The sequence below is a fragment of the Lotus japonicus genome, chromosome 1, assembly GCF_012489685.1.
Source record: "Lotus japonicus ecotype B-129 chromosome 1, LjGifu_v1.2".
NCBI lineage: Eukaryota > Viridiplantae > Streptophyta > Magnoliopsida > Fabales > Fabaceae > Lotus > Lotus japonicus.
In genome coordinates, this window is record NC_080041.1 from 83,522,788 (window position 1) to 83,546,700 (window position 23,913).

At 35.6% G+C, this 23,913-nt stretch overlaps 3 protein-coding genes and 1 long non-coding RNA gene across 27 annotated transcripts; 3 read left to right on the top strand and 1 right to left on the bottom strand.

Moving 5' to 3' along the window:
- The first annotated feature begins 385 nt into the window (after nucleotides 1-385).
- LOC130723116 (uncharacterized) lies at nucleotides 386-8,991 on the top strand. Of its 22 annotated transcripts, none has more exons than XR_009014200.1 (12): nucleotides 386-551; nucleotides 971-1,332; nucleotides 1,417-1,666; nucleotides 2,409-2,471; nucleotides 2,571-2,669; nucleotides 3,096-4,032; nucleotides 4,353-4,421; nucleotides 4,543-4,614; nucleotides 5,490-5,686; nucleotides 5,897-6,004; nucleotides 6,641-7,088; nucleotides 7,205-8,991. It is a non-coding gene; the product is annotated as an uncharacterized LOC130723116 (long non-coding RNA). The 22 variants fall into 22 exon arrangements; XR_009014212.1 differs by having other exon boundaries at nucleotides 6,641-6,751; XR_009014187.1 differs by having other exon boundaries at nucleotides 3,096-3,709; nucleotides 3,817-4,032; nucleotides 6,641-8,991.
- A 3,047-nt stretch (nucleotides 8,992-12,038) lies between these two features.
- On the top strand, nucleotides 12,039-12,927 carry LOC130723104 (cytochrome b5-like). The gene is made up of 2 exons (XM_057574046.1): nucleotides 12,039-12,203; nucleotides 12,467-12,927. Exons 1-2 carry the CDS (start codon nucleotides 12,120-12,122, stop codon nucleotides 12,812-12,814), a joined length of 432 nt encoding a protein of 143 aa, XP_057430029.1. The 5' UTR covers nucleotides 12,039-12,119; the 3' UTR covers nucleotides 12,815-12,927.
- A 346-nt stretch (nucleotides 12,928-13,273) lies between these two features.
- LOC130723088 (uncharacterized) lies at nucleotides 13,274-16,398 on the bottom strand. Of its 3 annotated transcripts, none has more exons than XM_057574033.1 (5): nucleotides 15,913-16,397; nucleotides 15,581-15,695; nucleotides 14,876-15,463; nucleotides 14,581-14,764; nucleotides 13,274-13,827 (listed from the first exon to the last, which is right to left on the bottom strand). In XM_057574033.1, exons 1-5 carry the CDS (start codon nucleotides 15,987-15,989, stop codon nucleotides 13,802-13,804), a joined length of 990 nt encoding a protein of 329 aa, XP_057430016.1. In that variant the 5' UTR covers nucleotides 15,990-16,397; the 3' UTR covers nucleotides 13,274-13,801. The 3 variants fall into 3 exon arrangements, with proteins under 3 accessions (XP_057430016.1, XP_057430009.1, XP_057430002.1); XM_057574026.1 differs by lacking the exon at nucleotides 13,274-13,827 and adding an exon at nucleotides 13,882-14,259 and having other exon boundaries at nucleotides 15,913-16,398; XM_057574019.1 differs by lacking the exon at nucleotides 13,274-13,827 and adding an exon at nucleotides 13,882-14,350 and having other exon boundaries at nucleotides 15,913-16,398.
- Nucleotides 16,399-18,216: 1,818 nt separating this feature from the next.
- On the top strand, nucleotides 18,217-23,310 carry LOC130723177 (WD repeat-containing protein ATCSA-1). Its single transcript, XM_057574135.1, has 9 exons — nucleotides 18,217-18,439; nucleotides 18,523-18,783; nucleotides 18,879-19,038; nucleotides 20,661-20,839; nucleotides 21,123-21,333; nucleotides 21,503-21,657; nucleotides 21,759-21,848; nucleotides 22,766-22,837; nucleotides 22,938-23,310. Exons 1-9 carry the CDS (start codon nucleotides 18,290-18,292, stop codon nucleotides 22,977-22,979), a joined length of 1,320 nt encoding a protein of 439 aa, XP_057430118.1. The 5' UTR covers nucleotides 18,217-18,289; the 3' UTR covers nucleotides 22,980-23,310.
- Nucleotides 23,311-23,913: the final 603 nt, after the last annotated feature.

Here is a 23,913-nt window from a genome sequence, read left to right on the forward strand (position 1 = left end):
GCTCTGCTTTTCCTCTTCTTCGTAGGCCATCGTCAGCTTCCCCCAAGCGCAGGAACGAATTTTCGCCGGAGAGTGTAGTGCCCACGCCATCAATCGTCAGCTTCCCCTCCCATGAACTGCTGTCAAAGATGCTTTACAGGTTGGTGCCTAATTCCTGGGATAGCATCTAGGGTTGCCTGTCACCTTCTTCATCATCATCTGCCTACCTCTCTTCCAGAACCTTCTCCCCGTAATAGCTACATCTGTTCCTACAAACCAAGCTTAGCCGTGCTCCAGAACCTTCTTCACCTGGCACGCTATGCTCCGTTCCCTATCAATATGTACCATTATATACTCTATGCCTCCTCTTTTATAGGTGAAGTTGCAATTGATGACAACCTTCTATAAATACCACAACTGCTTTGTTGATCTCCCCACACTTTCTATACTCACTAGCAATCAGGGGTCCAATTTGTCGTCCCAGTTTCTTAAATTCCCAAACTACATCTGAATATGGAAGGTAGCTAAGCTCAAGCCACCTGATGGGTTCTTCTTCATCAGTAGAAGAAAATGTAAGCTCTCTCTCCCCCCTTCACTTTTAGTTGTTAAGTTAGCTCTGAATTTAGGGTATTCAACGTGTTTCAGTTTTGAATTGGGAACATCCGTTGTCTATTTCTTTTAATGGATCTTACAAAAGTAAGTGATTCATTTAAATTGTGCCTAATGGAACTTATAAGAGAACAGTAAATCAAAACATGTCTCTTTTTTTTTTTCATCTTATTCTGTTCATGTTATAAGAGAACAGTAAATCAAAACATGTCTCTTTTTTTTTTTCATCTTATTCTGTTCATGTGCTAAATGCTCTACCTTTTTATTTCATTGTAGTCCATATTTGATTATAAGGTGGTTTTGTCTTTGTCTCACATGGGCCATTCTTAATTTAATTTTAATGATGTTGTCTGTAAAACTTATTATGGGGTTGATTTTGCAGAATAAATTAGAGGAGATGAAGGATCTCACTAAATGGTTAAAGCTTTGCGTTTGATGGTTTAAGTGAGTCAAAGTTTATGTCCAAGAAAAAAAATCTTCCTAGTGACCTAGAATCTGCTGAAAAGAACTGCATTGACTAAAGGAAACCCACTTCAGTTAAGTTTCATGTATGGCTTCTTAGAATGTCAATATAATTTTTCCAATAAAAGAATAATTTTGTTGGTTACTTTTTCCAATAAGAGAAAAGCTTCAATGTGTGGATATGGCAAGATGTTATCAAATGGGTACTTTTATACGGTTTTGCATGCTATATACAAAGTACCATAAAGGTGTTGATGTCAGTTTTCACAAATTCTAACACAGGTTATACTCCTCATACTCCTTATTCATTTGTGTATAAAAGATTATCTTATTCTTCTCATGTCCAAGCATATGTTATTTCACCAGAAGAAGAGCTAAGGTTTTGGAGGGTAAGTCAAAAGCTACTCAGAGCAATTGGAGGAAAATGGAAGAAGAAGAAGAAGAAGAATGAATTGTAACTTTATGGAGAATCAGAGCATTTCATAAGCCAATAGAGGTTAATTAAAGAATTATTATTATTCTGTGAATTGTACAGAATAATAATAATTCTTTAATTAATATGTAGACATGGAATGTCCAGACTTATGGATCCATGAATTCTTAGATTCTCAGTTTGGTAAGTAGTAACTACTAACTATCAATTAATTAAACAAACAAATTAGCTATTATTGATCTTCGAATGTCCAGACTATCATTGTGAACTTAAATTGGAAAATTGTAGATTCAAGGTCATCTTCTGGATATACATCTATGAGACCTTTATTAGAATTGTAGAGTGAGTGAGAAAAGAGCTTATCTAAACTGAATGTGAAAAATATCACTGCATACTGAAATGTTACACCAAGAGGGTTTTAACACTAACAATTTTTTTTGCACAAGGGTACTAATGAGAAACCTGCATTGGATTAGTGAAATGCACTGATTCACCATATAGTTTGCAAATCATGCTTCTTCTTCTATTTTCTTCCAATTCCTCTAAGTAGTGTTTGACATGTAATTTATCAATATATGTGATACTAATGTGGAAAATTCTTAGACATTGATACCATGTTACTTCTGTTAGGTGGAGAAAGAATTTATTGTCATGTTTAATGTTCTCATCTCATTAATACTATTTTGTTGAATATTACTGATCTCATAGTACTTACACTATGCTTTTTATCTATTTGAGTTCCTAGATGTGCCCGGCGTAGCATAATAGGAGCAGATGAAGTGGTTCCTTTATCAGAAACTTTGAAGTTCATTATTATTGAGTTTGAGAAACTATGATATTATTATGTATATCTATGCTTTAGTGTAGTATCATGTATTAGAAAAAACATTGTTTTTTAGCCTCATGTTTGTCATATATTTTACAGGTCATTGAGGTACCAATTAAACATCCTGAGTTGTTTGAAAGTCCTGGAATAGCACAACCAAAGGTAGTATCTCACTCTGAGTTATGGCTAAATTTCCCACCCTTCCATCAGCATATGTATCCTTGATTTATCTGTTTATTGACATTCTTTCCTGTCTCCCAGGGTGTTTTACTCTATGGTCCACCTGGTACAAGAAAAACACTGTTGGCTAGGGCAGTTGCGCACCATACTGATTGTACATTCATCAGGGTGTCTGGCAAGGTATATTCTCTTTACTCAGCTTCCTCTACTCATTATCTGTTGTGTTGCCCTGATCCAAATTTAAGAGGATAAAAAAAGATATCTTGAGTCTATGATTGGGGGTTAAAGATTTTTCTGACAGTGTGCATGTAAACTCCACTTAGGGTAATAATATATATATAGTTCTTGAGACTTTGATTTTCAAATTTGAAGTTAGATGTATGCAATGTATGATTGGAACTTGGGTCCATATTAAGTTCTTTTATCATTTTCCACGGACTGGAATTTGAGAAGAAAGATATACTCTAGTGCCACACATATAGGTTTCAATTATGCAGTATCTCTATTTTATTAGTTTGGATTTTAGAACTAGGTGGGCTCATTATGCAGTATCTTTAGTGTGGAAGACATTTTGTGAACTTTCTGATTTTCTAATTTTTGGGTTAGCTCTCTATCCCCCTCTCTCATGAAGAATTTCATGGACATCCATTTGCTTGGTTTGATCAGTATGTGCTCCTTTGTTTTATCCATCACATGAAGCATATCAAATTGCAACAGAACTTTACTCAGCTGGGTAGGATCAGTGCAAAGTAGTAAATCTTCTTACAATTGAAGGTTTAAAATCACTGTTCATGCACCAACTTTTTTTTTTGTTATGGGAGAGTATTGGGCTGGGCCTTATCTCTTAGCTGATTGTTTCCAAAGTTCCCTCTCATTCTCTTTGCTTCTGAGAACCTATGGACCTCGACACAGCTAGCCGCTGGCCTCCGGCCTTGCTGTAGCTACGCCTCCGGCCTACTGTACTACATGCCTTGGAGCTCTGATTGTTGAGGGGGAAAGTACCATTGATTAGGGAAAGTACCGTTGAAGACTATCAGTTTTGCTCTGTTAATCGTACCTCTGCTATGCTATTCTAGCTATTGCGTGTGCCTCATCTGCTACGGCCAGCTTTCTGCTTCATTCGTTGGGTTGTATTTTCTCTTAAAGTTGGATGCTATAACCCTAGAAAGTTCATCTACCTCCTGTCTTCCCCTATCGATTTTCGGCTTAAAGTTGCACGGGTAACCTTCAAGCTTCATCAAGCTTAAAAAACCACCGTTAATTCTGCTTTACAGGTTGTGTGCCCTACACCCTAGATCTGAAAACTGCCCCTCATTCTTCATTACAGCCTAGCTGATTTGATACACCCCAATTTTTGCTTATAAGATGTTCATCAATTGGTTGTTCCTCATGAAGAACCACTTCTTGGTGATTTACCAATGAAGAGCTGCTTCATGGTATTTTGGGTTTTGAGATCCGGGTGAATTCTGAAGGGTTGAGAGAGTTGTCCAAGCAATATGGTGTGACGAATGCTGATTTGCAAAGAACTCTTCACATGGAGAAGGTTAGCTTCATTGATTATTTTGTGTGCTGAAATGTTTTCATGATCATTGAAAAAAACTAGCTGATAATTCATGTGAAATTAATTGGTGAACTTGAGCAATTTGGGTTCCTTGCTGATTTCAATTTTCACACACCATATCTGAATCTGAATATGGCAGGTTGTTAATGGACCTTTTAGCAGGTTGTTACCGTAACCCATGTTATGTATTATGATATATTCATTCATTGATTTATTAACTTTCTGAGATCACTTTAGGTATGAGATATTGAGATGTTTGAAGGGAATTAATTGTTCAAATGGGTTCTCTTTGATTTTTGCAGAGAACAAGTACTTGTGGATTTCAAACAAGTAGATGCTCATGTGCATCAGTACGAAGGAAGCAGTGCTAGGTATAATAATATTAATACTTTATTTGATTGATTGTCTTTGTGTATTGATTGCTGCTGTGACCTGCAAAAATATGTTCCTAGAAGAAGTTCTGATTATTTGTGAAATTATTTTTATAAACAGTGTGGGCACTGCCAGAGTTAAAAATCTCTGCATTCCTTTCAGAAAAATTTGTGAGACTCAAAACTTGGAAGGGTGAGTGCTCTAACATATTATCCACTTTATGATATTGCTTCAACATTCCTATCTCATATCATGTGAATGAAATATTTTTGTTCTACACTGTTTAGCTTTAATGGATTCATTGATTCTTAGTCTTATGTTTGATGGGTGGTATGGTTAATAGAGTCTTTACATGTAATTTCTGAAGCTTTAACAACCTTTGAGGGTTCTAATTGAGGGGAAACATTTAAATACTCCAAGAACAAATTAAATACATCATAAATTAGTATGATTGTGTCACTTTCAAGTTCCTCTAGAATTTAAACTACAAAAATCTTTGGTATGTGGCTATGTGCTGCAAGTGGGAGTACCTATTTATCCCTTATCTAAAAATCACTTCTTCTACACATTTTGACTTGGGAGACCTTCACTCTTCACTCTATTTCTAGCAGACCATGTAGTAATGTGTTATTTCAGTGACTTTAGATTTCATTGTCTCCAAGATAAGGCTGGGATTATCAAATTAAACATACTCCTATTTTTGGTAGTTATTATTCGTAGTTGCTTTTGGCTGAATTTTTTTGGCTCTTTGAGTCTTTGGTCTCAATTTTGCTAAGGGTAATCATTCGCGTATAACACCAATCTTGATCTTGAGAAAAGAGGTGGTGGAACCAGAAAAAATAAATCATATTATTTAATTTAATGACATGTTTCTCATCTATAGATGGTTTAGACATTGATGAAGTGTTACTTCTGTTTTCAGTAGAGAAAAGGAGAAGATCAGATAATTTAGGTGGAGAAATGATTGATTTTCATGTTTAATGTTCTCATCTCATTAATACTATTTTGTTGAATATTACTGATCTCATAGTACTTACACTATGCTTTTTATTTATTTGAGTTCCTAGATGTGCCTGGTGTAGCATGATAGGAGCGGATGAAGTGGTTCCTTCATCAGAAGCTTTGAATCCCTTGCAGCCAAGTATTAGTATCTGCTAACAACATTAGAGATTTCAAAGATTGACAAGTTGAGAAGAGGCTAAGTTTCAGCAACATAGAAGAAGCCTAATTGTCTCTATAAGAGAATAGATCTTTGATTTTTGAGGTTGGTTTCTTATAAATTTCTTGCTTTTTATGTTCGTCAATAGTTATAAGTGTATTTTGGAGAAAGGATCCCATCTGTGCTGCAAAGTTTTTAATTTCTCCATCTAGATTATCAAGATAATTTAATCATATATTTTTCTTCTACTATGATACACAGAATTAGGATTGACAAGTGTCTTGGATGTGTTTGCATTTTGATATTGACAAACAGAGTGTCAAAGGAAATGAATCTAAGAGCAGAATTGTTAAGTCAACTGGAAGCAAGAAGGAAGGCAGAGTCATCAAGCAACTACAAAAGTCAATTCCTTGCCAACATGAGGTTGGTTTTTAAAGTTCAGTTTTGGAGATACATAAAAAATTTGGAGCTTGCTTTATCCAATTTATGATCTAATCTGTAATATAGAGAACACATAAAAATTTATCCATCAGCTGATCAATGGCTTGAGCCTTGAAGGAATCTGAGCAACTAAATTTACATATTTATGATTTCAAAAAAACTGGTTGGTTTTAAACATCTTGACTGATTCGCAATAAACTAGAGCTTGTTCATAAAGAAGATATGGATGGGTTTGATCCATTAGGCTGATCTACTAATTATAGTGTTTATCATTGTCTTTCTTCACCTACTATTATGTTTTTTAATCCATAGCAATATGAAACCATGAACTAAATAGAAAGCCAGGTTTATTGTATCATACACTATCTTATGGTGCATGCTGGAGTTGTTGAACATGATGAAGATTCACCAATTTGTTCAACTTTATTACTAAAGAAGTAGCTTTATTCAAATAGTACTGGAAACACATAGTTCAGTACTTAACAACTGATATGACAAACAACAACAATAGATATTAGATAATTCATCTTAATTTGGGTGCTTTGGTAATACTACTAGATTCAAACATAATTCTTTGGAGAAAACTTGGTTAACCCTCTGTCCCTTTCTTTCTTTTAGGAATACACTCGTGTGGAAGCATGCCAAAATCATAATGGACAACTAAAGGAGGGTATAAGCTCTTAAGATATGGGATTTCACATTGTGAGAAAGAGAAGAAAATACAACCTGGTTCGGCGCCTTTACACACTATTCCTTTGTGAAAAATTCATGTTAAAACCCTTGTCTTTTGGGGAGGGAAGTGAAGCGAAAGGTCATTAAAAATGTCCTACTTGATGGTGCAGCAGGGGAGTGTTTTTACTGGTGTAGCAGGGTCGTGTTTTGTTAGCAGAAGAATGTTGTTGTGGTAAAATGTTTGTAAAATGCAGGACTTGGTTCATGTATGGTGGGTCGAAACTTTATGGATTAGTGTGGATGGGGGTGTTTGTATCTGTGCAATACAAGAATATGTCTTTGTCATGGCATTTGGTTGAAGGTTACTGTGCGGAAGGGACTATTGGCCTATGTTGTAAGATCAAGTTTTGATCTAGTAGTACAACTCTATGTTTTGATGATTACAAGTTAACCTTTTGATATGAACAATTGTGGTACTCTAACGTGTTTTTCTGAGTGTGCTATTTACAGGCTCTGACCTCAACTCAATCTCACACAAATCAGAAGCACTGTGTATAAAGGGTAACCCAAGCAACGCTTTCGCATTCACCATGTTCAGTATGAACAGTGGAAAAGCTTCAGAAGTTCTGAAGCTATACAAACTCTGATGTGGACTCAGTCGCTAGAAGCTCTGAAGATCCAGAAGTTCTGATAACCAAGAAACACTGAAGGTTCAGATGTTCTGATGGTGTAGAAGACTCTGAAGATCCAGAAGCTGAATAGTGGAAACTCTGAAGTCCAGAAGCAAGAAACTCTGAAGGCCATGTTCTTCCCTCTGAGTTCAGAATCAGAAGATACAATGGTCAGAGGATCTGTGCTTTCCCTCTGACTCTGATCAACCGGCTTCACAAGTTCCAATATGAAGTATTCCCCTGATCAGAAGTCTCCTAGGTTAAAAGGTCAAGTCGCTATCCAAGTACAAAAGCAAGTGTACCTTCCTGACGACCTACCTAACGTTCTCAGCCACAGCAGAAGCTGGATTTTCCAGAACTGCCCTCCAACGGTAGCATTTCCCATGCAACGCTCAACCCTAATCCTTGGAGTATATATAGAGGCTGAAGATTGAAAGAAGCGGCTAGAAGAAACACACACGCGCAACACATATTCAAAATATTCTAAGCTTTCTTTCATCTGAAATTCATTGTGTTTACTATTAGCTTTTTAGAAGCAAATCTCTTGTAAACATTTCTTTGATAAACAGTTTGTTTAGTTCCTTTAGAAGATCAAGGTTGATCGGATCCTAGAGAAGACTAAGAGAGTGAATCTTAGTGTGAGCTAAGTCAGTGTAATTGTTAGTCACTTGTAGGTTTCAAGTGCAGTTGTAACTCTTACCTGATTAGTGGATTGCCTTCATTCTAAGAAGGAAGAAATCACCTTAACGGGTGGACTGGAGTAGCTTGAGTGATTTATCAAGTGAACCAGGATAAAATCCTTGTGTGCTTTTCTATCTCTTATCTTTAGCACTTAAGTTCTCGAAAGATTTGTCTAAATCTTTAAGGTGGTAGTTTTGTACTGAAAACGTTATTCAAACCCCCCCTTTCTACCGTTTTTCATACCTTCATATGTATTCTAATTGTTTGTGGTGGATTGTAGTGGGTGCGTGGGATGAATGGTAGGTGACTGTGAGGAACTTGCTGGTGTGTATGTTTCTAAGTTTCTTTACTGCTGAATTTGATAGTATAGAAAAGGAGATGGTGGTTTAGAATGAAATGATTTTTTCATATCAGATTGTCACATGAGGGGGTTGAGTTCATTGGCAAGCAAGGTGGTGTGGTTTGGCTTCATGGCATTATTTCAAGGAATTTTTGGATGAGAATATGGTTGTGGTGTACGCTGGTTTTGACCATGTGGAATGTTTTTTACTTTTTGATGCCAGGGTTGTTGCTTGAATGACTTGTCTATGATACGTGGGCAAGAGGGAAGTGGATTTACTGGTACCTTGACTACCTTCATTGTTTTGTGGTGGTGGAAGTGTGAGGGAGTCTTTTATTGTTTGGCTTGGCCATGACAGGATTGTATTGGTTCCATGGTGATAAACAGAGGTTCAGTATGTGGTAGGCTTCCTTTTTTGATTGGTTATGGGTATTATTTATGTATTTTGGGTGAATATGTTGATAAGCCATGGTAAAATGGTCAACTTGAGAGTGCTTGTACTCTTTTTCCTTCTCTAGACTTTTTTTTCCAATTGGTTTTTTCTATAATGGTTTTAATGAGACACACTCTCAAAGCATGTCCATCATAGTGGGGGATTATTGTTTGTTTTGAGTTTCCTGGTGTTTTTCTCTTTATGAGAGATTTGTTCTCATGAAGTTTTCTTCATCTAATATGTTTAGTTTTTAAAAAAAAAAACAAAACCTTTTTTCTTTTCCTTTTGCTATATTATTTTAAAATGTTTTATTTAAATTCTTAACGCCGAAGTCACTTCTTCTGAAGGTATAACATTCCCGGTAACAATTTTCATCAATTTTTTCAGCAAAAAAGTATATCATCAATTAAAGTTATTAAAAAATCTAAATATTTTTGAAATTATTCTAAATTTTTAAATTTAAACTGTGAATATGTTTTTAGTTCCTTCAAATACATTGCAAAATAAAATTTTCATGAACTATTTTATTTCATTAGAGCTAAAGAGGAGAAAATTTCTTATATTAGAGATATTCCTATTTTGTGAACTACGTACACCTTTAATATCATAATATTACCGTAAAATAATTATAATAACACTATAAACTCAATTAAATTTTATTAAAAGATTTAATTTCAATCCACCGAATCTCATGTCTGACATTAATAAAAAGAACAAATTATAATTGAAAACAAAGTTATATGTTTTTCATCTCTACAAAACTGACATATTTTAGTTTTAATTTTTATTAAAAAAAATCAACTCTTAAAAAGTCATGTGATTTTAGTTCTTATATTTAGTAGAGAGTAAAAAAAGAATTACAAATTTATAGGGATGAAAAACATATCTACCTCATTAACAATATATAACCTAAATCCGGTGACAATCTACTTATAAACCTGCAATTAGTATTTTAATATCATGGTCGCAGTTTTGCGGTAGAAGTTCTTAGGGTCTGTTTGATTGAAGTTTTAGTTTTTAGTTTTTAAAACAATTTTCAGAAACAATTTTTAAAAACAGTTTTCAGAGGAAGAAAACAATTTGAATGACATGTTTTCTAATATTTAGAAAACAGATATCTGAAAACTAAAAACTGAAACTGAAAACATCTTTTAGTTGTTTTAGTTTTTTAGTTTTAAAAACTGAAAATGAGAACTGTTTTCAAAAACAGTTTTTAAAAACAGGTCGTACCAAACAAGTTTTCAGTTTTTAAAAATTGAAAATTGTTTTGAAAACAGTAAACAAACAAGCCCTTAGTGTTTTTCATTGATTTTTTTTACATCACAAAGATAAATTGCACCCGCCAGGAATCGATCCTAGACCTCCCATTACCCAACCCATATATTCCCCAGCTCCTACTGTTTGAGCTATTCTACAGGGATATTATTGTCACTCATTAATTTTTTTTCATTGGTATAAGGAGAGGCTTGCACCATAGAGTAAGAATAATAACATTATTATAAAATAATTATATTAACACTATAAAAAGCCTGTATATATAGATTGTATGTACATATTAAATTGATTAATCTACACTTACAAAACAAGTATTATATATAAATTGCTTAATTTATTTTAATAAATCATATGAATCCATTTATAAGTTGCTTAATTCGTGAACAAATTATAGAATCGTGTCCCCGTGCATCGCACGGGTACAATCCTAGTTAAATACATAAGCAAAACTCAAGTGTTGCAATGTATTAAAAGCATCCAAAAAAAAGTTGTAATAAATTATTAAACAATAATAAAATTAAAATTGAAAAAATTTATATTGTCAAAAACTATTCAACTACTTATATTAAATAACAACACTCATAAACTTAAAATTTACTAGAGTTTTGTATTTCACAAATATTAAAAATTAAATTCAATAAGAATTTTTTTTAACAAATAATTTAGATTAAATATTTTTAAAATTAAAAAAATATTTATATGTAAATGAGACTTGAGTTTTACATCAAATACATTAAACCATAAAACTCTCATACTTTTGTAATAATGTATTAAAAAATAATTAAAAACTGAAAAAATGGTATTGTTAACAAATATTCAACTACTTACATTAAATAACAACATTCACCAACTTAAAATTGATTTTTTAAAATAAAAATATTGAAACTATCTTAAGTTTTGCATTTGACAAATATTACAAATTAAAATTATTTAATAATAGATAATATGGATAAAATATTTTAAAATTGAAAAATGCCGCTAAAAGGTTTTTAATATTAACTATAACATATATGTGCGTTATTGAAAATAAAGTTTAAATATATTTTTTTATCTATCATATATTAGTAAAAGTTACTCGAGGAAGCATAATAGAGAAAAATAATAATGACCAAAGTTGAATAAATGTTTGTTGTGAGAGGTCTGACCTATCTAATTAACGTGATTGTAGAGTCTTAGGGGATTAGTCTCGTGACTTGACCATCGGCTGTGAGAAAACATTCACATACCAAATAAGTTGAAAAAAAATTAAATTCACAAGATAAAATTTTAGGTAACTTTTTTGTCAAAAGACTATTTAAGTTATCACTTATTATAATTCCAAAAGTTAAAATTAATTTATTTTTCTTAGTCTTGAAATGTCACATCAAATGACTTTTCAGATTAAAAGTATAAAAAATAATATTAAAACTTATTTCATGAATTAATAATTGTTTACGTAATTTAAATATTTCAAACTTAATAATTTTTCATATTATTATATAAATAAAAATTTTAATTGTTAACTTTATTTCTATGCTAAAAATTAAATTTGAGTAATATTAATTATTTATACAAAAAGAACTATAATGATATTTATTGAAATGTCTTAACACAAATTTTTATATTTATAATAAAAAAATATTTTTATTTTTATGTAGTTAAACTACAATAATTTTTATATAATGTTATAAAATATTGTAAGTAAACCCGTGCGTTGCACGGGTATAATATCTGATAAAAAGATCGTATATATTTTTCATCCCAAAAGTAATGAATGCAACTATGAAGTGATCAACGTGCTTTTCATTCTAAATCGATGGGCGCAATAACACGATGACATCTCATTAGTAACCTTAACAATATTATTAGTTCTACCTTCTATCCACGTGGTGACTGGTAGTTATCTCCATCGGAGGAAGAAAGAAACATGCTACTAGTAAAAGGTGGCGTGTCCAGCTAGAACTCTCGGTACTTATAAAGCTCGGTACCCACCTTAATATTTCAAAATAGAAAGTTTCTTGTGACTAGAACTCTCATTCTTGAATCATGGCAGAACGAAGGGTTTTCACTCTCTCACAGGTTGCTCAACACAAGTCCAACAAAGATTGTTGGGTTGTGATCAATGGCAGAGTAAATCCCTCCTTCTTTTCTCTTTACAAATTATAGCAGAATGGTTAAAACCGGACTAGACCGACCTGTCTAACCGGAAACCGTATTTACTGCGAGTCCGGGGAACTTGCAATGATTTTTTGATCGACGGTTATGCTGGCTTAGCACAACTTATTTGATTTTTTAGAGTTCGAACGCTGAGGATGATTAATTTACTAACAAGACTAACAACTAACATTTGTCTATAAAAAAATTAAATCGTACTGATTATTTGAATGTTGTAGGTGTTGGATGTCACAAAGTTCTTGATCGAACACCCGGGAGGGGATGACGTGTTGCTAGAGGTTGCGGGGAAAGATGTGACGAAGGAGTTTGATGCTGTTGGGCACAGCAAGGAAGCTCAAAACTTGGTCCTCAAGTACCAAGTGGGTATCCTCCAAGGTGCCACAGTTCAGGAGATTGATGTTGTGCACAAGGAACCAAATAGCAAACAAGAGATGAGTGCTTTTGTGATCAAAGAGGATGCTGAGTCCAAGTCTGTGGCATTATTTGAGTTCTTTGTTCCACTTGTTGTAGCTACTCTCTATTTTGGTTACCGATGCCTCACCAGGACTGACCCTGTTACGTATTAGTCATTGTCAAAGTCTCTTTCTGAATGTTATATATGGTTGAGTGTTTGATGTCTATGGGTAGAGGCAGCAAGTCTGTGTTTGGATAAGTTATAATAAGAAAATTGATTTCGTTATTTGTATTGAAGAGGACAAGAGCAATTCATATGTCAGGTTTAAGTGTCGCTTTGTTGAAGCTAATCAATTATTTAATATTATGCTTGCCTTATTTAAACAAATAAAGAGAGATACCAAGAGAAAACAAAGCAGAGATGCGGAAAATATGATACTTTGTCTCATTTAAACAAATATCTTAATTCATATCTTTGGACTTTGGTTAATATGGGGTATGAACACACCCCTAACACAATGTATGGAGTTTAGAGATTGCACTGATATACTCTGTTAAAAGTAGGCTGTAATAATTGAATTTCAAAAGAAAAAAAAATACTGAGAAACTAAAGAAGAAAACTTGTAAGAGTATTATTGACAAATCTAGGCTTTAACCCTCCAATTTTTCTGGAGAAGGCATGATATACATTACAATATTTATTAAGCCTCACTTTGGCATGTACATCTTGTGAACAGAGTTGAGAAAGCTCTTGATCAGATCATTCTGAAATAGGAGTTACAAAACGAAAAATACATATATAAAAAGTAAGGAAGTGATTACAGTTACAGAGCACCCAAAATAGTATTTCTATAAAGCACTTTTATGTGTTATAGATACCGTGTATGCTAGCGAGAAACAGAAAAAAGAAACACTCGCTTGCTTATGCAAAAACATCTACCACAGGAACTTGTATTAAAAGACTTTTGACTGTTTGTACGTCCCCATTATTGCCGCCATCCAGAAACCGATAGATCATGCATACCCTTCAGCCACCAACCAGAGATAGATAGATCATGTATCTAAGTGCATGTTTGGAAATCCTTCTAGAATTGATTCTATAGCTAAAATTAATTCTAGAGAGAAACATCCTGATCCAAACATGCTATAAATCTTCCTTTCTACATTGTACAAAAAGCAATTGAAACTGCAGATAAATCAAAACTATTAGCTAACATATACTGTTGCAAGAAAGACAGGGGAAAGGAAACAACAATTTAACAGAAATTAACATCAATATGAGCAACAGTTCAAGAGCATTTAGATTTTAGAACTGACATACAGATTCTCTGTCTACCTTAAACTTTAGTCAAATATATGCCAATATATAAAGCATAAAGATGCTCACAGAACACATTTTGGTAGGTAAAAACTAAATACAGTAACTATAAAATTTCTCAGTACATCTTTAAAAAGGGCAAATGTGACAAAATCTCCCCACTTCACATTGACGTTCCTAACCATCTTGCATTGATATTTGAAGGTTCCCGTCAACAGAATGCATATTGCATAATGAAGTTGTATGACTACAAAATAGCCTCATGTAGTCATGTCACATGTGTGAAATATGTGGGAGCAACTGAATCATGAACACAGGTGCAATGGGGGAAAGACGTAAGAACAACAAAATCATGAAAAAAGCATGGAGAGCACCAAGAAGTAGCTTTCACCTACAAAGGAATGAAAAGAAGGAGCAAAAAAGGAGTTTTGCAACCGGAGTAGGGTGGGGGTAAATGAAAAGCATTATAAATGTCATAAATTATTGAATTTTCCTAAAAAAGATAAGTAAAGTTCCACCAGTTCCGAAGTTGTGCAAAGTAGTTCCTAAGACTTTGAAATTTGAGATCACACAAGTGCATACATTTTCCTCAGACGCACCAATAAAAGATTGGGAGCTTACCAATCAAGCAAAGGAGAATAACAATCCATATGGTTATTTGAAAAGGCCGATTATACTGCATTTGGTATTGAGATCTTTGAAGCTGTCTGTGAATAGCCCCATACCACCCTTGGAGTTGCTTATCATAACATTCATCACAACTATCGATGCTGCTCTTAGTTTTCAAGTAGCATGCATGGGCACCCTAATTTTTTGGGGGAAAATAATTAAGTATTAGTAATTCGGCAAATGTACCATAAATACTCAAGCAAGTCTCCGTTAACAGGGAAAAACAAAAAGCAAATTAAGAACCCACCCCATTAAGTTGAGTTGAAGGTAGTAGTGGTTTATCAGTTTCATCATAATGATTCACCGCTTTCAGCTTTCTATTACCATTCTTAGGCCACTTCAACTTAGAGATGGTTTCCACGGAATTAAGAAATCCAGAGAGACTAGCCACCTTATGCATCGGACCAGAAGAACAATTGGAGGAAGTCGATTGTTGCACATCATCCGAAACAGCAATTTTCCAAGAACTAATGTCAGCATCAGCACTAGCTGCCCTGCGATGACCGGGTGGTTTCTCCTCCGAGGAATCTCTATCACTTAACTGGGAATCTTCACCGTCTCTGCTGATACATTTAGCCGGCTGATTTTTGCCTCCATCTGCTGGGGCTCCAGAAAGAAACAACGCAAGCTCGTTTCGTTCTCCTTGATCCAGAGACACCCAAGGCAGAGATGCCTTCCTACCTCCTAAAGGACCAACAGAAGATTCTTGTAAAAAATGCTCAACTTTTGAAATCTTGTCACCAATAGCAACAATAAAATCCCGGTGCCTAATTTTCGCATCCTCCGCAGAGCTTTTTCCATAACTAGACCTGACCGCCCGTTCAAACTCATCTAACTGCAATTCCCACCAAAATACAACAACATAATGACATTCATCATCATATATATTCACTATAATGGATCATAATTCATTGATTGAGTAAAAAGCAATCTTACTTAAGGAATTACCTACCTGCCATTTAGCAGTGCCAAGGGCAGTATGCAGATCTCGACGGAGCTCATCAGAGTTCCACGGGCAGGACGGATCTCTCTTCGCGTGAATACATGTCCTATATGCAGACTCCATCCTTCAAAACACACACACAGTAATAGCAATTCAATAACAACAAAACTGGGAAAGTTTTAAGCTTTTCCAATCTTACATATCAATCCAATTGAAAACAAACAAAAAAACTAAAGGGTCATTGTTTGTTTGTTTGTTTGTTTGTTTCCTCCATTAACATTTGGGAATAAATCCAAAATCAAATAGCAGAATGAAAACCTAATGGGTAATAGGTAACAAACCTGTCTGCAGATTCCTGAACTTCTTCGGCGGCGTTAAAGAAAGGATCTTTTTCCCACCGGTCAAAACTCGTCGCCATGAATATGAAATTACAATCAACAACAAAGCTATGGCAGCAATAAATCGCTCAAATCAGGAACGTGTGAAGCGTAATGGAACAAAATTTGTATTGCAGCAACAAATTTCAAGTGCAGGTTCGGTGATTATTCTTTGTTATGAACCCTAATTGTTTTTGGGGATTGCAATTGCAATGAACCAGATTTTATTCTGGAAAAGAAAACTGTGATATAGGGTTTGGAATGATCATGTGTTATCGTTCATGGCTGAATTGTGAAGGTTCCTGATAGATGGGGTATGGATATACAGCGAGCGTGATGATGATGATGATGATGATGATGATGATGTCGATACCAGGTGGTACGGCGTCGTTTTCTGGTGACGTAGAAGCTTCCTTATTGAGAGGAACAGGATGAATGAGAATGACGTTCAACTTGAATCTTCACACATGTAATCTAATAGTAGTTTGTTAAATATTATTTTTAGAATTTTAGGATTTATCACATGATAAATAATCTAACACATTTTTTATTTTAAAAAAGCCAATAGATAAGCAATCCATCAAATTACGACCTAGGTATTCATTTTCTAAAAAAAAAAAATTATGAAGCGCTTGTTTAGTAGGTTCTATAGTATAAGACCTGATAGTATAAGATATGATTGTATTAGGTCTGATAGGATAAGGTCTGGTAAAATTTTAATACTAATACTATACCGCGTTTGATCATGCACTATATAATTTGGTGGCGACAGTGATGGTGTGATAGTGGTGGTATTGGAAGGTGATGATGGTGGCAGTGGTGGTGGATGGTGGCAGCGGCGGTGGAGGGTGTTGGTGGTGGACTGATGGCGGTGGTGGTGACGATAGTAGTGGTGGTAGCGGCGATTGTGGTGGTGGTGGTGGTGGATGGTGGGCTGGTGGCGACAGTGGTGGTGAGACAATGGTGGCGGAGGCAATGGTGGCGGAGGGTGGTGGTGGTTATAGTGGTGGTGGTAGTGGCGATAACGACAACGATGGTGGCAGTGGTGTAGTGTGGCGGTGGTGGAGGTGGCGACAGCGGTGACAACGATGGTAGTAGTGGCGATAACGATATCAACGATGGTGGCAGTAGTGGAGCGTGGTGGTGGCTGTGGCGATTGATAAAATATATTCAAGTAGTTTATACATCACACTCATAATGCCTTATCCGTCATCCATAGAGTGGATTAAATAATCCATCATTTTGTTGTATAAGAGAGGATTGATGTATAAGTCTATACAATACAATGTAAACACCAAACAATAGATAAGTCCATAATGTATTGTATAAGCTTATACTATCATGCCTAATACGACGTACCAAACAAGCCCTAAAAAATGTATTAAAGAGTAAGCGTGGTGTTAGCGGTCTATGGTCCACCACTATGTTAAGAAAAGTTAAGTTACAAAATCACTCATACTTTCACCTCTTAATCTCTCTCTCATGGTTTCTAGCAGACGCGATACGACCAGTAGGAAAACAAAAAACATTAGACCTCTCTTCCTCCAACTTCGACCACCACTGGCCGTAGCAACTCGCTATGCCACAAGTTTCTTTAGACTAATGAAATGCCATAACTCATCGCGCCAATCTACACCCGCCATCTGCATATTGTATGTATCTTTGCAATCATGTTATGCTGTCCTAGTTTATCATGCAACAACTTCATTGCCTTTTGCACCAGCTTTAGTTCCTCTTTAGCAATCGTGCTCTTCTACTCATGATAAGGTTCAAATTAAGGTTCAAATTAATTCCTTGTAGAAGAAGGCTCAAATCCATTCCTTGTTGGAGAAGGTTCAAATCATGGATGATCTAAAACCTTTGTGAGTAGTGAGACCTTGCTCGCGTTGGACCTGATTTAGGGTGGTGATAGGTTCTTAAGACCTTCGTCGTACCGTCACCGAATCCCAGCTCTAGGTGTGATGTAGATTAGGTCTCTGTGCGAGTAGGTAAATGCTGTTGAGAGAGGTTCAAACGATGGTGGTTCTATTTAGTTTGGGTTTGGGTTTTTGAGCGGTTGGAGCTTACATTTAATTTAAACTGTTTAAAATATTATATTAATATGTTATATATCATCACAAAACTTTTTATAGAATTTACATTTTGTGGTCAAATTATGAACCATTAGAGACCATAGTGAATCAATCGATTGAGCCGAATGTGAAAGTTTCATTGGGCCGCTTATCGAGTCCGTTGACTTTTTTTGCACAAATCTCTTTAAAACAAAAACCAGAGAAGTAAAGAAAAGCAAAAGAGGGGCAGAAATAGCAGTAGAGGAGAAGAAGATGAACTAGTGTTGCGAATGTGGAAGCAAATCAGAGACAGAGAATCAGGCAAATTGCGACCTAACCATTTCACCAATCGCGTTTCCTCCAATCGCGTTTCTCATCTCCAATTATCCAATCACAAAGACCTCATCTCCCCTCACAAAGGCGCAATCAACTCCCTTCAGGTAACGCACGCGTGCTTTCTTCCTCACCTCACTCTCCTCGTTTCTTCATTCAAACCCTCCTCCCAATTTGACCGTGAATTCAGATTGATTTGACAGAAGGAAGATACTTGTTGTCTGCTGCTTCCGATGCATCTGTGGCGGTTTACGACGTTCAACGCCCTAGCGAGTATGAAGCCGGTGGTGCCATAGCGAAGCACAGGTGTATATTTGTTATTGATAAACAGCATCAATTGGCTCATAAGTATGCGGTGTCTTCTGCTATTTGGTATCCCATTGATACTGGCTTGTTCGTCACTGGCTCATATGATCATCATGTTAATGTTTGGGACACTAACACCACCCAGGTTATCATCATCATCATCATTGTAATTGGTTTATTCACATGCTGTTGATTCTCTATTTCTAAATTTAGTTTTCTTGTTGTTGTGTTATACTGCAGGTGGTGGTGAATTTCAAAATGCCTGGAAAGGTTTATAGGACTGCCATGTCCACTTTGTCAACATCTCACATGCTTATTGCTTCTGCAACTGAGGATGTTCAGGTTCGCCTTTGTGACATTGCTACCGGGGCGTTTACTCACACTTTGTCTGGTCATCGTGGTATGTCACTACTTTTAAACCTTTTTTGTTTTGTTTTTCTGTGTCTATCATGTCATTTTCATGTGTATGTTCGATTTTTGCGGTCTTCTCGATCGATTGCTGCTATGTAATTTGAGTTGTATGTCTATTTGGCAAGAGCCATCACATCACTAGTTAGTGCTTCTATGAGGAAGTGTTGAAATATATTGTCTGCAGTGCTGAATGAAAACAGAGTTAGGGAGAATAGTTTATTTATCGAATTCATTATACTTCCTTAAGCCTCTGACTGACTAACAAGATTAAGAGTTAAGACTAATTATAACTAACAACAACTAACTGAGCTATGAAAAACTAACGGAGCTTGTTAGTATCGGTAACTATAAATGTGTAACTAACTAACTAAAGAGAATTCCCCTAGTAAAAAAGTAAAAACAATAACCAGATATGGATCTCTGAGTGTCAATACATTCTCCCCAATCTATGTTGGAAAAACCTCGCAACTCAATGAAGGGTTCCTGGCAAATAACTATCCAGAACCCGGTGAGTTGTTTCAATATTTTTTGACCCTAATGGCTTCCCTATGGTGAGTTAAGGGCGCTTCTTGCCTTCTGCATTTATCAGGACCTGTGAATCATCATAAACATCATGACTAATTTGCCAACACTGAAACCCTCATTCCCAATAGAAGGTGGATTCTGTAATCTTGCTCCTTGAACATCTTCACATTCTGAATTGCATCACATCTACAATGGCACAGGGAACTTGCGCTGATAGTGCTCCAGCTCTTATAGAACTTTGAATTGTTTAAAGTAGTCAATAAGTAACAAAGAACCTTGCTTGAACTCATTGGTTTCTTACTGTAATTCAGAAACCCGCGCAAGATCTTCCTGTGGGAACCTCTCCTTGAGATCTGTCCATCCATCACAAGCATTCTCAATATACTCTACTCTGAGCTATAGAAGAAGTCACCGAGTTAAGAATCTATGATAATATATCAATTGTTGCACTGTTCCCAAGCATCGTGATTTAGATCCGGAGGCGACAGAGTTGGAGTGCCGCCGCTGGGAAGATGGGATTTGTTCTTCGAGGTCAAGGGCCAATTCATCACTCAAGCCCCAATAATGGTGTTTTTTCTCGGTGAGCAAAGGATTTTCACCTGAATGGATATAGTATGGGCTCAGTGGATTATGGGTAGGATCTGCAATCACCATGCTCGTCGAGCTTCCTTGCATATTGGAACTCTGATAATTCAAACTTCTGACCATTTTTGGTAGCAGAAAGTGATGGCAGAGCCTTAATCAGGGCTCTGATACCATCTTAGGTAAGTGAACAGATTGAAAACAGAGCGAGATCATATTTATTGTACTTTCTTAACTGATTAATACAACCAGCTGGTGACTTATATAGGAAAGTTACTCTGCTATATAATAGACATGTATCATGGCTTTAACTGAATAATAGAATTAAAACTCACTATAGCCTTTTTTTTATAGGCAAATGTTAGTTGTTAGTAAATTAGTCCCATTAACTAACTGAGCTACCAGCAACTAGCTGAACAACCAGCAACTGACTGAGCTCACATTAACTAACTAACTGATATTATCCTCTAATAATGATTTAACATGTAATTTCTGTGAAGGCAGATGGAGTAATGTCTGTTGAATGGTCGGCTTCAAGTGAATGGGTCTTAATTACTGGGGGATTGGACGGTGCAATACGTTTCTGGGATATCAGGCGTGCTGGGTGTTTCCAAGTTCTAGATCAATCTCGGACTCAGCTTGGAAGACGTCCATCTATACTCAAACACTCCATGATAACGAAGGTTTTTTTTCTTTCTCTTTTATGTTTTTTTTTTTTAGTTTGGCCGTGAATAGTGAGTCTAAGTGCATGATTGGATACACGGTGGAAAACCACGGTGGACAGAAGCAACTCCTCTTAGCCTTTTGGGGCTATCCACTGTCATTTTGGCTTCACCATGGTTCTCCGCCATGTATCCTAACATGCTAAATAATGGAACTCATGACCGTTTTATTCATGTAGCTGAAATTGTACCAAGTATTATAGAATTTGTGCTTGTTATAATCCTAAAGTCTTACCACTCACAGGATTCAAGCACCAAAAATCGTGCTGTGCAGAAGAAACATGCTAATGGAAGTGGTAGCAGACAACCGCCAATTGGTAGAGTTCCATCTAGGGGACCAATGAAGCAGAGATTACATCCAGGAATGCTGTCCACTCAGGATCGTGCAACTGCTCATTATGGTGCTGTGACAGGGTTAAAAGTAACAGAGGATGGCATGTATCTCTTAAGTGCAGGTTGTTTTTTTTATTAGTACAAGTTATAAGAATAAAAATTATGTATGCAATAGTAATTTCTTATGAGACTCTAGATCAAACTCCTTATCTGTTTCCTTATAATGCATCAAAACACAGTTCATATCCAAATTCTTACCCTCTCCCTAATTGGTGTGCTGTTGGATCACAGGGTCTGATTCAAGATTGAGGTTGTGGGATGTGGAATCTGGCTGTGATACACTTGTGAACTTCGAAACTGTCCGCTTGCAAACAAACAAACCTATTCAATTAGCCACGACTCAAGACTCAACCCCTGTTTTCGTTCCCTGCATGAGAGCTGTGAAAGTACATCTTTCTTTTAGTTTATTATATATTTTAATTTTAACTTTTGACTAGATGTACAAATACAATGAGAGGAATACTGACCTCACTTATGGATTAATCAGGCATTTGATATGTGGTCTGGGAATGCGCACACAATACTACGTGGCCACTATGAATGTGTGAACTCGTGCTGGTTTAATCAACAAGATCAGGTACGTTCAAGAGGTGGTGGTTTATTTTCTTTCCCTACTCCTCCCTTGTCAGTGGTTAACCAAATTCTTGTGTTGATGTTGAAATCCATTAGGCTTGTCAGGTCTGCATGCTCAGTTTCCAGTTAAACTCTTTTTATAGAGTTATATCATATGAAATATGAATAGACTTTTACCTTTTTCTCTCATTGAAATTTATTCTAAGTTCATAGTATTGCCACTGCACAAATATACATCTAAACTTCTATGAACATCTCGCGCAGCATGTGGATGGCCTTTCCTTTTTTTTTTCTTCTTTCCATTTTAACCTCTTCTTATAAATTTCACTCTTATAAAAAAAAAAAAAAGATAAAAGGCAAAGATTAGAACACGGCGGTTGTAAATTGTGTATATGTGGGATCATCTGTCCTTTTTCTTCTTGGATGTAAGGAGTATTATCTTTAGGAAGAATAGAGATTTTTATGAGGATTTTCTTATATTGACCACTTTTGGATGGTGTATAAACTTAGATGAAACTAAACTTGATGAACAATGAGGTAAGTCATGCCACCTATGGCTGTACCTTGCTCAGTTGCTCCCCAACTGATTAAACTGAAAATATTCATTGCTGAGGCGGATACTTTCAACACCATTGCTTTTCTGGACTGAAGTCAGTATCTTTTGACCACAATTGAAGGGACCATAAGAAGAATTTTTTCAGTTTGTTATACTTTACATTAATAAATTCATATGATTAAATAACGGACCGATAGAACAGCTAAGTCCTCGTATATGCTTCTCAATGTACGTGGACATATGGATTATATGATACTATTCTCATCATTTCTCAAATTCTATTGTATTGAGCTTTGCTTGAAATGTATTGCTTTCTCATAGAACCCAAATTCCTATTTTTTTAACGATTTTCTTTATTGTCACAGGAATTATACACTGGTGGAAATGATAGGCAAATTCTTGTCTGGTCACCTGCTAGATCAATTGCTGATGAAATTGTACATTGTTTGAATCAATCTATTGAGATTATCATGCTTATATGTCATGCTAGAGCACCTTCCACTTTGTTATTGTCTGACCTTGTGTGTTAAACTACAGGAGGAAGGAGCTGCCGAGGATGAGGATACCTGGAGTAGCTAAGTTTTGCCTTTGATTGAATCACATCTTTTCCTTGTTTGGCACCTTTGCCACTTGTGTCAAATGTTTGTGGGATTTGTAAATGAAGGCATGTTCTGGTTTTGGAGAATATATGAAATGCTTAAAGGTGCTGCAGAACTGTATACTAGTAGCTCATTGCTTTTGTATATAGTTTTTTTTCCTTTATATTTTATATTTAATCAGTGTATAAATGTTGAATTGATCTCTGTCCTGTTAGTTATAGCATAAACACTTCTTTAGGAATGCTTTGCTATATCAGGTTGTATATATATGTGCGGACTCGAATGCAATGGTAATTTACCTTTCAGTTTCAGGTTTATACTTTATCAGAAAAGAAAAAAGACACCAAGAATCCAGATAAAAACAATGCCAATAAATTATATAATTTAATCATACAGGTTATACTTTTACAAAGATTGATCTTTATTTAGCTTGACGTGCTGGCTCACTGAGTACTTATTTTTCCTTCTGCAAGCATCACGAATATGTTGGCCATGACCAGTTGATCATTATTTAATTTGAATTAAGTGAGCATGGCTGCCTAAAGGGAAAAAATGGATATTGCACATGTCTCTTGCAGTATTCAGATTATGCCCATATTCAATAGACGAATATTTTTTTTAGGGTTACATATGTTTTTAGTACCTCTAAAATAGGGGAAAACTGAATTGGTAGGTGATCCTTCAATTTGTTCAAAAATAGGTTTTAGACAAAAACATGTTGGTTCAATTGGTAAGGATGAATCACTTCCCCTTAGAAGGTTGTGTGTTTGATTTATGTTGTTGATGTGAGGATTGTGCTGTTGGGTGATCTTTAAGTGCCTTTATAAGTAACATACAATCCCAAAGGCATACCCTGACTCATGAATCATGATGGTGACCAGAGTTGAACTCATCCAAATTTTTCCAAAAAAAAA

Excerpts from the sequence above, each read along its gene's own strand:
- LOC130723104 (XM_057574046.1), top strand. The coding sequence starts at position 12,120 with ATGGCAGAACGAAGGGTTTTCACTCTCTCACAGGTTGCTCAACACAAG. Across the intron at positions 12,204-12,466 it reads GGGTTGTGATCAATGGCAGA|GTGTTGGATGTCACAAAGTT; the intron begins GTAAATCCCTCC and ends TGAATGTTGTAG.
- LOC130723088 (XM_057574019.1), bottom strand. The coding sequence starts at position 15,989 with ATGGCGACGAGTTTTGACCGGTGGGAAAAAGATCCTTTCTTTAACGCC. Across the intron at positions 14,765-14,875 it reads CTTCAACTCAACTTAATGGG|GGTGCCCATGCATGCTACTT; the intron begins GTGGGTTCTTAA and ends CCAAAAAATTAG. Across the intron at positions 14,351-14,580 it reads TATTCTCCTTTGCTTGATTG|GTGAAAGCTACTTCTTGGTG; the intron begins GTAAGCTCCCAA and ends ATTCCTTTGTAG.
- LOC130723177 (XM_057574135.1), top strand. The coding sequence starts at position 18,290 with ATGTGGAAGCAAATCAGAGACAGAGAATCAGGCAAATTGCGACCTAAC. Across the intron at positions 18,440-18,522 it reads GCGCAATCAACTCCCTTCAG|ATTGATTTGACAGAAGGAAG; the intron begins GTAACGCACGCG and ends CCGTGAATTCAG. Across the intron at positions 19,039-20,660 it reads CACTTTGTCTGGTCATCGTG|ATGGAGTAATGTCTGTTGAA; the intron begins GTATGTCACTAC and ends CTGTGAAGGCAG.